Source organism: Podarcis muralis, chromosome 11 (assembly GCF_964188315.1).
Source record: "Podarcis muralis chromosome 11, rPodMur119.hap1.1, whole genome shotgun sequence".
Taxonomy (NCBI): domain Eukaryota; kingdom Metazoa; phylum Chordata; class Lepidosauria; order Squamata; family Lacertidae; genus Podarcis; species Podarcis muralis.
The window spans coordinates 37,811,527-37,823,821 of record NC_135665.1 but is presented as its reverse complement, the minus strand read 5'-3'; the positions used below and the strand labels follow the sequence as shown (position 1 = coordinate 37,823,821).

The window sequence follows — 12,295 nt, the reverse complement described above, 5'->3', positions numbered from 1 at the left end:
TTTAAAGGTCAGCACCAACACTGAATTGTGCTCAGAAACATACTGGGAGCCAATGCAGATCTCTCAGGACCGGTGTTAAATGGTCCTGCCAGCCACTCCCAGTCACCAGTCTAGCTGCCACATTCTGGATTAATTGCAGTTTCCGAGTCACCTTCAAAGGTAGCCCCACGTAGAGCGCATTGCAGTAGTCCAAGCGGGAGATAACTGGAGCATGCACCACTCTGGCGATGCATTCTTCCCTGTATGTGTACTCAGTTTCACACTTTTATGATAAAGACACAAAATGGAACAACTCCAGTTGTTGAACACCAGCTTCCATCAGTCCTGACTCTTGGCCACGGCAGATAGGAACTAGTTCAATAATAGTAATAATAATTTATGCCACCCATGTGACTGTAACCTAGTTTGACCATGGTTATTTATTTAGAGACCATCCTTGCATATAAAATAGCCATATGGTATACAAAAAATTTTTACAGGTTCAATAAAATAGAAAATACCTTGAAAGCAATACAAAATATTAATAAAATGATGGTCTCATCTTGAAAGAAAAATGGTTGGACAGCTAAATAGGCCTCTTGGCATAAAAACATTTTCAAGAAACACCTGAAAATTAGTAGCTGAGAGTATTTCACAAAATTGGACTGGCGACACTAAATGCCTGAGTTCTAGGAGGACAAGAAATTGTTCTCCTCCAGGTGATCTCTGGGCAGGCTGGGATATTCGTGGCCCAGGATCCAAAGAGGCTTTTGTGGACACCTAAGGCACTGCATGCAGAGGCCCTGCCAATTTCCCTTCCCAATGCTGACTGCCACTTCAAGGAACAGGAGGTTGCATTGAGACAAGGATGGTTGCAAAAGCTTGGGTATGTACAGCTCTTTCAGCCCTAATACACAATTTGTATAATTTTGTACCATCACATCATTCTGGAAAAATATTTTTTTGGTTTCCAGGTGTCTACATGCAGAAATAAGAGGGAGGAAACTTTAAACTTTAGGAGGAAAAAATTATGCTGAAAAACACTTTATACTGAAGGAACATCAGTTGTGTACTGTATGGTAACCTCATATTAGAACCTTCAGGTTATGAAGTTTAGATAAAATTCATTGCATTAAGTCTCAAGATTCTGTTAAGTATCTAACGCAAAGTTTTAATTCACATGTCCACTATAGAATTGTTTGCCGTAAGAAAAATACATGGTATTCTCTTGCCAAAAAACCAAAAACCTTTTGTCGTACAAATATGTTTCAGTGCACTGAAATAGAAGTTTGGGGAACAAACTGGCTGCTTTTGAAGAAGCATCTTCTATTGAAAAATAAAAATGGCACCTGTAAATTCCAGAATGTATGTAGTTTCCAGCTCTTTGGTGGATGAGTTCATGAAATTGCACATTTCTTGGATTCTGTGCCAGCATTATTTTCTGCTCTGATCTTCTCTGTAAGAGGAAATACTTGTGAGACTTCAGAAATCATGGCATGCCTACAATATGTCAGATGTGAACGATTCATGTTCGTTTCTGCACAATATTCAGTAGCCACCCAACCATCTGCTGTTAAAGTGAAACCAGTGACAATTAAAGAATTTCTGAAATAGAAACAGGCACCCCCCCCCAAACAAAGTTGTTTGGCTTGCTTTCTTTTATTTAAAATCCTTTCAGTATTATTTGTATACTGGCTTCCTGCCATCTTGTTTCCTTTACTTATATGTACTGATGATGTAGCTATAGTCACACCATGGGTATTTGCCTTTTTAATTTTAAGAAATTGATGCTGCATGGGAATTTTTCATCTTTTTCTCGCAGCCCAGGCTCCAGTATATCCCATCATTTCATTCTTAAATTTTTTTTTGCTCACGACTGCAAGCTCTTTCCCTCCAACACTGAAGCATTCAGGGCTCATCCACACTGCTGCTTGTCTTCTGCCTAGAAAGCATGGATCCAAGCGGTTTTCTGTTTGCCCCTCTGCTTTCCCCAGGAAAAGCCACTCTTAATAGCACTCAATCAGAGCAAATGTCAGTCCATGAAAAACCCGATTGGTGTTTGCTCTGATTCAGCAGTTAATAATGGGTTTTCCTAGGGGAAAGCAGTCGGAAAAGCAAAAGTCTGGATGAGCCAATATTTTTGTTTTGTTTTCTCCCCAAGTAACAAATTGAGTACAGCTTGTTCCTGTCTTCCTCCAGCAAGCAGCTCATTATCCATGAGGAGGACATGGCATCGCACCCTTAGGGATAAGGTGAACTTGCTTGAAGTAAAATTTGGGCTTTTCATCAGCTGGAAAGGCCCTTTGCCTCATCTGAAGTCTGGTGCCTCACTTGTTTAACCACATCAGGGAATTGCTACTGTGCTAGCATCCATAATGTGTTTTTTGTGTGTTTTAATGGATTGATGATTGATTGCAAATGGCAGGCATTTCCTTCATCTGGGGCGGAGATGCTCAAGAATGGGAGGAGGGAGTTGCATGTGTTGGAAGTGTTTGCATTTGCGATGCGTGTGAAAGTGTATGGTGTGACTTTCCTGGTACCATGGAATGTTTCCTGTTATTAGAAGACAACCACATCATTGTTGTGGAGGATCAATATGGTATGATCTCCACAAGCAGGACCGGCAAGCATGAGGTTGTAGTGGGAAGAAAGCCACTGTGACTGTACTTGTATTCTAAATTATGACCTAGCAGACTATTTTTTTTAACTGGCACAACTGATGACTCCTGAACTATAACTAAATAAATCAATATGTGTTGGTATAGCAGGGGTGGGCCAGATCAATTAAACCAACTAAAGTCACTTTCCAAACTCCCAGCAAAATCGATCCCTTGCAATGTACCTGTTTTTCCTCTTGTGCACTGCCATAGCTAGCAAGTTGGAAGGGGTGTCTGCACAAAAGGAAGCAAAGGTGCCTTTGTGGTGCATCTTACTCCCACACCAATTGGAGGTACCTTACGCAAACCAGCAGTGTGTTGGGGAAGAAAACTTTCTTCTCTTTAGAGATTAATACAGAATCAGAGAGGCATTTATGTTGTCAGCTCAAGCATTTCACTTTGCCAGATGGAATGACTGCCCCTCTCCTTCCCCTACACACAGTTTTCAGGGTTCTTGTGACACACCCTTAGCCAATTTTGGGGGGGGGTGGAGGAGGAGATGGGGGAAATCCCCATGGTGCATGCAGAAGACCTTGCACAAGGTTTCTGCTGACAGGACTTGTCCGCTAAATCCCACCCAAAGTTGCTGCTCTTCAAAGACCAGATAGAATATCTTAATTTGATTGCTCACCAGCTAGATCTCTGAATCCTCCTTTTATCAGATCTTCATACAAATATTTAACTGGATTCTGGCCAGCCATTAGGACGCCATGCAACCAGATGAGAAGCATTCTGTGTCCGTGTTCCTTGTAGCTCTTTTTTCCTAGGCAACAACATATGTAATGTTAGCCTATAGTTTTAGAAAGAAAAATGTTTTCCCATTGGATGTTATCTCCCACTGGTGTAGGGATGCGTGCTTGAATGAGCTTGATACTCCAAGCCCCTCTGCTCACAGGGAAAGAAGAGGCTCTGTTGGGAGCAGGGGTTGTATAATGGGTCTCTGTTTCAAACTTGCAATTCTTAGAGGGAATTATCATTAGTCTCTTGTCAGCCAAAGATTCTCCAAGCACTGGAAAAGATGTATATAAATGCCCTATGCCATAGGGGGAAAAGGGGCTGATATTCCATACAACAAATTTGGGGGAAATACACTCCCGTAACCATGATAGCATGCTGCCAAACAATAAAGCAAGCAATACTCCCACCCACCCACCCCCAACCAGCAGATAAAAATAAAAACTCAACACCAACACCCCAAAGCCCAGAAAATCCGCACTGAATATGGAACCACCAATTTGCTGTGTGGGAGGACTGAGAGTTAAGATGGACATTACATGGGAGATGTGAGAACAGAAAACCCTTACTCTTCTTTTTAACTGAAAAGTAGCCGTGGAGACTAAAAGGAAGGTGCTGCCTAACTCTTTCGTCCACCATTTGTCCACTTAAATTTGCTCTCCCCAAACTGCTTCACTGTCTGCATGGGGATCCTGTATCTTCTCCCATGTGGGGGAGAGAGCAGCTTCAACTTGTGTGATGGGGTGCCCACCCCCAAAATGGAATGAAAATGGTTAGATATTCCCTCCCCCTTATTGTTCTTCTCTTTATTTATTTTAAAAAAGACCAGCACATGTGAGATGCAAACACAAATCTCATGTAACATCCAGTTTGGCTCTGAGAACGGAACCTTTTTGGACACTTACTTCCACAACTTGAAAGCAACTGTCTTGCCACAAATAAGAGCATCTTCTGCCCTACCCGTTTCCACTTGGGATTTTTGCAAGCTACCAACATTCTGTTTTGTTCTCTATCTCTTCCCAAGTTTATGAGAATAGGTGCTAAATGACTTGCGGGGAAGGCGCTAACCTTTCCTTGTTAGTTACAATTTAGACATTACTCAGCGGTGAGAGGAAAATGCAGCTTAAGTATGTGTTTGTCTTTTCATTTCCCCAGCTTGAGTGCAGAGGTTGCAGGGTTCACATACTAGGAGAAGGAGTGCTCCCTTTCCTACACATAGTTGAAATGGTTAAAGAATAACTTTTCCCACTCATGGAAATTGAACAGAGATCCTACTACATGTTTAAGTGGAGAATCATCACGTAATTGCATTAGGAACATGGCTTCACAATTGTCTACCCTTTGGCCAGATTGATGGGTGTCAATCTGCATAAGGTGACCTTGGGCATGCTAGAGAAAACATCAAAGGGCTCCACATTATGGCTGTGTGGCAGAGCAGAGCTTGTAATCCAAGAGTTCACTTGGTCCCAGTTGGCTGAACCAACAAGGGATCCTTATCTGTTTTTAACACACCATTTACCTATAAATGTAAATATTGAAACAGTAACATACTACACAATGTGCTGGTGACTGAGCATGAAACAGTGCTCAGTGGGTGGGGCCAAAATCAAATTCTCTCTCACACACCCCTTTCAAACATTGACAGGTATGAGAATATGTATGTTGACTTATGAGACGACGACTTGTAATTCAATGTCTAAAGACAGAGTCTTGCTTTAAACAAATACACCTACAAAATTTGAAAGAGGGGCATTTATAGAATCCATTTTAAGACCTAGTCTATGCCAGGAGAACATATATAGCACAACAACAACAAAAGTACATTCTGTATTTTATTATGTACAGAAGAACCATATGATTACATTTTCTATGCTTGCTTTGGAAACAACTATCCAAAGTTGGCAAGACAGGTAGCAGCTATTGATTGTATCCTGCATTTAAAAATCAACAACCATACAGCTACATTTAATTTTAAATGCTTAGAGCCAGAGAAATAATTTCTCCATAATTCAAAACCTGTAGCTCAGGCTTATATGGATTTTCTTATGTCTGGAATGAGGACACTGCCATTTCATGTAGTATATTTACCTGTCCACTGTTCTTCAATAGCTTTGACTTGCTCATCTGTAAACTTCCAAAATTGTGCCAGTTTTGCCCACTCACGCATTTTTAACTGGTTGTAAGCAAGATTCCAAAGGGAGGAACGAATTTGTTTGGTCTGCACACCGTGATCTTGTTTAAAAGACAGAATATCATTTTGCGGATCATCACCACTTTGAAGTTGCTCCTGGAAAGAAAGTTGAAGATGAAGCCATGCGGTTCTTCCAATAATAGGGCTCCCCTCCCCCAATTATTAAAAATATCCCTGGCTTTGAATCTTAATGGTTTTCCAAGGCTAGCCCTGATATTGATTGCATCTAGAAGCATGACATACTACACCCCCAAAGGGAAAGAATTGGAGGAGGACGCAACAACAGATTGTAAAAACAAACCAACCAATAACCAGGCTTCGCTGATACAGGGAAACAGGATACTAGGCTCCTGTTTCCAGCATTTCTCATAGCAAACACTTCTACCTCTGCTCTATTGCTATCCCCCTAAGGCATTTGTTTCCAGGAAGCAAACAAGTGAGACATTTATAAATGCTACAGCTTTGACAGTGATAGCAGAGGTGAAGCAATAGAAGAACATCAGAGAGTCACTCTCACATATAGCAACTTGGTAGGCAATCCAAACCCCTCTCATCTATTTATATTCTCAAGGAATGGGCAGAAATCAAAACACATTGCTAGAGGCAAGATACTGCCAAACATACACTACACGTAAAATATATGGTGTACACTCTTCAACCTTGTGTGAGGCCTCATGCCCAATAGCACACCTTAATTTATGCATTCATGAGCATGGCCAAAAGTTTCCATGCACCAGATCTTGCAGACCTGGATTAGATCATAGCCTATTCTGAGTTCACAGGTGCTGGACCATGTTGCATGGTTCATTAGATACTAAATTAATAAACAATTTCAGTATCACACTTCTAGAATATTAATGCCGTTAGAGATTCACGATTTTAAATCAGGGCTGGGAAACCCTTTTCAGCCTGAGAATCACATTCCCTTTCAGGCAACATTCTGGGTTTGTTGTCTTATCTTGTACAAAAGGGCTGCACAAAAAGTTTAGAGGTTTCTACATTCACACATCTCTGCATCTTGGCAGACCCTTGTTCTGATTAAAGACAAAACACATCTCTGCTCCACCTCTGCACAGCACGGATTGGCTGGCCCTTGTTTCAATCTTGAAGCCACTTCAAGATAAAAAGTTATTACTTTTTCTAGGAACAAGCATTTCATCAGACATATATACAATGGTTTTTGTTGTTGGTTTTTAACCAGCCCAATGCAGGCAGAGTGCTTGAAGCATTAGAGGAGGAGCAAAGAGGAAGACACAATCTGTGTTCACGTTGGAGGCCGTGATTTGAGGTGTGAAGGTGGGGGAAGCAGAATTCACCCCACAGTAGAAAAACCTGCTGGTATACCTAATGCAGTCCCAGTCAATTTCCAGGTCTAGTTTTCAATAGGCATACAGATGCAGCAGAAGGTCAGCAGTTCGAATCCCCGCAACGGTCCCAGCTCCTGCCCACCTAGAAGTTCAAAAGCACGTCAAGTGCAAGTAGATAAATAGGTACTACTCTGGCAGGAAGGTAAATGGCGTTTCCTTGCGCTGCTCTGGTTTGCCAGAAGCGGCTTTGTCATGCTGGCCACATGACCTGGAAGCTGGACGCCGGCTCCCTCAGCCAATAAAGCGAGATGAGCGCCGCAACCCTAGAGTCGATCACGACTGGACCTAATGGTCAGGGGTCCCTTTACCTTTTAAAGGACTGGACTAAGCTTGAGATACTAAAAAAAGGAAAAGCAGTAATAGTTCATTTTCCCCTCCTGCCCAAGGGTATCTCACTGCACTTTCACATCATAAAGGACAGAATTTGAACATGACACAGAATCCTGGCAAAAAAGGAGACCTCACCAAACCCATCTGTATATTTGGCTGAGATGGAGCACACAGACTCCCAGCTTGCCTATGTTGAATGGAGGTTACAACAGATGCCATTCTGGATTTACTCAGAAACCCAGACACTGCTCTGCTTCCCTTGACCAGCAGCTGTTTGCTGTGAAATGTTCTCCTGCCCTCCTTTGCCCATTTCTGTTGCAAACGTCTGCAGACAAATATCCATCTGATTATCACCAGACTCCAAAGCCATTCTCTCTGGTAAAGAACACAGCCTCCTCCTCCTCCCCCTCCCAGCTCAACCTTGTTTCCCCATATGGAAGAGAACTGCGAAGACCTGCACTTAACTATGCATGTAATTAACCTTGCGACACGTTATAAAAGCCAGCTAACTCCAAACTAATCTAAGCTGAATCTGTACTTTGTGTTCCCTTCCTGCCCTTTCCTCCATTCTCTGTTTTATTTAATAGAACAAAAAACAACAGCTTCAAGTACACCAACTCCATAATGGAAAGCTCTTTGTTTCTGAAGTAAAAGTGGCATTCCTTTTCCCTCAATCAATATGTTTGCCTATTTCCCATATTTCTTTTTCTCATGTCCTTCCACAGAGCTTGGCAGCTTGATTTTATCCTCAACAACCCCTGCGTGGTACGGGACAGTGCCTTGCTGAAGGACATCAGTGAGTTTCATGGCTGAATGAGTTGCCAATGTCTACATTTTAGCCACTGCAGCATACTAGTTCTGTAAAAAAGGAGCACGCCAATAATACCCTGATTTTTAGGATCTGTATCCCAGTTGGAGCTTCGTATTTTATCACTATCTTCTACTTCTGTTTCATAAGCTGCACAAGGAGGACTTGAATGTGCCCATTCATGCACAGTGTTTCCAAAGTCCTGTGGCATCATGGAAGCTGTAGTTTCCAAGAGGCATGTGATCTGTCCTGTGGCATCTCTGACCTTGCTATAGGCCAAACTGTTTTCATTGGGCCCACATGGTTCCACGGGGGCAATGGGAGGGTTGAACATAATCCATAATATGTGGCTAGCCTCAGACATGAAATAAACAAATGGAGCCCAATCACCCACGCAAAACCCCCCCACAATTTCATTGTGTGGCCAGCAACACACCATGTTCACTTTAAAAGGTAAAGGGACCCCTGTCCATTAGGTCCAGTCGTGGATGACTCTGGGGTTGCAGTGCTCATCTCGCTTTATTGGCCGAGGGAGCCGGCATACATCTTCCGGGTCATTTGGCTAGCATGACTAAGCTGCTTCTGGCAAACTAGAGCAGCGCATGGAAACACTGTTTACCTTCCTGCCGGAGCGGTACCTATTTATCTACTCGCACTTTGATGTGCTTTCGAACTGTTAGGTTGGCAGGAGCAGGGACCGAGCAACAGGAGCTCACCACGTCGCGGGGATTTGAACCGCCGACCTTCTGATCGGCAAGCCCTAGGCTCTGTGGTTTAGACCACAGCGCCACCCGTGTCCCATATGTTTACTGTAGTCGCTGCCAAGAATGCCACTGCAAACATTCTAAACATGTGCTGCGACAATGCCAAAGCATGAGTGTGTACTCACCTTAATGAACCATTCAGACAATCAGACTGTAACATAATGCAATTTGGGCAATAAAAGGTGCATGAGTATGCAAATAATTGCCCCAAGGGGGAAAACCTCCCCCCGCCTTTAAACCCAGCCACAGCAGAAGGTAGATTGACGGAAAATAAAGAAGTCTCCAAAGCTGCAATCTTAAACATATTTACAAGGGAACCCCAACAAATACGGCGGTACTAACTTTTAAGTAAATATGCACCAGATTGTGCTGTATGGAAAGGATCTTTGGGTAGGCAGAACATACTGATTTTTTCCGCCATTTCCCATACAGTCCATTAAGAATGGGAAGCACCGAGTTCATCAGGATGCCAAGAAACTTCAGGAAGAGAGCTCAGCATCTAACTCAACATGCTGTTGGATAACAGTGAAGACATAAACAAAAGATGCAATGGAAATAAGAAAAAGAAATGCCCACTTTCTCTCTAGCATTTTCTAGCCCCTTTACAAGGAAGCCCACCTTAGAGTTTGGGAATCCAAAGCCATTAGATTAACATCTTTTGGAAAAATGGTTTCATTTATTGGATAAATATGTGTTAGCAAAAGGATAAATAAACCAGAGGTTTTTTTCTTACCTGTTTCCAGGTGTAATATCTTTCTGCTTTTATAATCATATCTACAATCAAGGCATGATTGCTCCTGGAAGCTACAGCTAGTGCAGTTTTTCCTTGCTGAAAAGGCAAACAGTGTGAATCAATTAAAGCTTGAGAAAACAGAGGCCAAGCTAAAAGAGGTTAGCAGCTTCATCTTTTAAAAACTGAATTTTGAAATATTAACAAACACAAAAAGGGGAAACGCATACAAAAACTAAAGTAAGTAGGATCTAAGAGCTCATCCAAAAAAAAAAAATCTCTCTTCAATATTGGGAACTAATGGTGTACTAATACCAGGCAAATTATAATACACTTTTCCATTATCGGTGCAGTGTTTCGCTTATTACATTAACTTGTTTACTGTCAATGTTACAGGATACGGATAGTGGAAAATCAAAGCAACAAGAACAAACTGTTAGCAGGTTCTATAATTATGTGTATGACTACTATCCCAGAGCATGAAACACAGTATCCAGGCCAGTGGCGTAGCGTGGGGGGTGCCAGGGGTGCCGGCCGCACCGGGCGCAACATTTTGGGGGGCGCGTTTGGCCGGCCCCCCTCGAGGAAGCGGGAACCTCTCCAAGGCACAGCGTGCCGTCGGTAGAGGAAAAAAGCCGCGCAGCAGCAGCAGCAGCAAAGTCGGGAGGAGGAGGAGGTGGAGCGAGCCTGCTAATTCCTTGCTGGGAATTAAGCGGCTCAAGACTCTCTCCACTGGCCGCCTGGGTAGTGAGCCGAGCCGAGCAGGGAGTCTGGCGAGGGGGTGGGAAGAGACTTTTCCCCCTTTTTTCCACCTCGCCTGGTCAAAAAGGAGAGCGGAGTCTCCTCAGGGCGCCCTCAGGCAGGGCAGGGCAAGGCAAGCAGAGCGAGGAGGAGAGAGAGGGGAAGGGGGGGGGGAAGCAGCCAGGAAACGCCGCGGTGTGGAGGAGGAATCAGTTAAGGAGAGAAAGCGAAAAGCCTTGGAGAAAGGGGAAAAAGGAAAGAAAAGAGGCAGCTCCAGGAGAGCGCGGGGGAAAGAGAAGCCTCGATGCTGCTGCTTGGGAGAGTAAATTACTGTACTTGCCTTGCCCCGGGTTAGGGGGCGCAAATTACTTGCCTTGCCCCGGGTTAGGGGGCGCAAATTACTTGCCTTGCCCCGGGTGCTGATAACCCACGCTACGCCGCTGATCCAGGCATAGGGAAGAGCACAATATAATGGGTATTTCAAATTCGTAAAAATTAAAATTATTTAAAGTATTTATAGGCTGCCTTGTGGGGTCCAGCTCTCATACAGCAGTTTCCGTTATAGAAATTAATCACAATAAGAAAAAACACACATAAACATAAGGAATTGTTCACACAGTGACTATGTGCAAACCCACAAGCAAGGACATGAGTACAATAGCACATTCCTGCTTGTGATCCCCAGCAACTGGCATTCAGGAGCATGGTGGCTTATCTTCCATTAAGTTCTCCAATTCCCTTTGGAAGATTTATATTATAATCCAAACGCACTCATTTTAAGCTTAGGTTTGGCTGCCAGTCATGATACTGTTGCCAAACGTGGACTAAGTGTTCCAGAGGTGGTGGTGGTGGGAATCTTCACTGATGTCCGGATGCCGGGCACCATTTTGAATCAAGATGGCAGACTGAAATATAGTTTTGGCATGGTTTCACCTACTTTTTGGCATAACGGGTACAAACTAAGGTGGTTTGGTTTCCTCTGAAGATACCGTTGCTGCATTTGGTGGGCCTCTTGAGAAACCAAACTCAGCATGAGGGTTCCCAAGGTGGAGGCAGCAGACTTCGTTTACATTCGGATGCCAGGTGCCATTTTTAATCAAGTTGATGGACCAAATTAACCCTAATTAAATGCTATCTCCTCCCTTCCATCAAAAAGCAATATAATTCAGGGTCAAGTGCTCCCCGGCTTAGGTTGGAGCCCTGGGATGTGGGGCATGTGTCTATAGGCATGTGCATCTGCACAGCTCCCAAACTCACAATCCTTTTTAAAAGCACATTTTGGGGGGTCCTTTGACTTCCCAGGGAGCACCAGCACTCTCTGCTAACATTGTTCCAAGCCATGGTTTAGCACAATGTGTGAGTATGGCCATATTCTCCTGTCTTATATCAGGCTCTAAACCAATATAATAATTACTGTATTGCATAGCTTGAATTTGTTCTTTGCTTAGCTTTAAGTAATATTTTTAAAATAATAGATTACGTTAAACAGAGACATGGGGATTCAATATAATGGTAAGGTGATTGTTCTGTCAGAGCAAGCATTTCAGCTAGCCAGACAGGATGATCTCCCCCTCCTCTCCCCTTCCTCCCCTCCCCCAGTCAATTGTGGGGGTGGGGGCAGAGGGGTGAGGAGAGTAGGGAAGCCCTGTTACACAAGTGGAAGTCCTTGTGCAGGGCCCCTGCTGATAGGACTTATTAGCTCAGGGGTAGGCAACCTAAGGCCCGCAGGCCAGATCCGGCCCAATCGCCTTCTAAATCCGGCTGGCGGACGGTCCAGGAATCAGCATGTTTTTACATGAGTAGAATGTGTGCTTTTATTTAAAAAGCATCTCTGGGTTATTTGTGGGGAATAGGAATATTTCTTCCCCCAAAATAATAGTCCAGCCCACCTCATGGTCTGAGGGACAGTGGACCGCCCCATGGCTGAAAAAGGTTGCTGATCCCTGCATTAGCTGAATCCTGCCCCAAATCACTTGACTTTGCTTAACAGCTC

The 12,295-nt window shown here is 43.6% G+C and overlaps 1 protein-coding gene across 2 annotated transcripts in view; it reads right to left on the bottom strand.

Annotated features, from left to right (window-relative positions):
* Nucleotides 1-401: 401 nt before the first annotated feature.
* ANKDD1B (ankyrin repeat and death domain containing 1B) overlaps nucleotides 402-12,295 on the bottom strand; it is a 35,222-nt gene continuing 23,328 nt past the window's right edge. For both annotated transcript variants that reach the window (XM_028749031.2, XM_028749032.2), the window contains exons 12-15: nucleotides 9,565-9,660; nucleotides 5,460-5,658; nucleotides 3,268-3,399; nucleotides 402-1,435 (exon numbers count right to left, since the gene is read on the bottom strand). In XM_028749031.2, coding sequence (XP_028604864.2) covers nucleotides 1,377-1,435; nucleotides 3,268-3,399; nucleotides 5,460-5,658; nucleotides 9,565-9,660 — 486 coding nt within the window. In that variant the 3' untranslated portion in view covers nucleotides 402-1,376. The remainder of the gene's footprint in view (nucleotides 1,436-3,267; nucleotides 3,400-5,459; nucleotides 5,659-9,564; nucleotides 9,661-12,295) is intronic.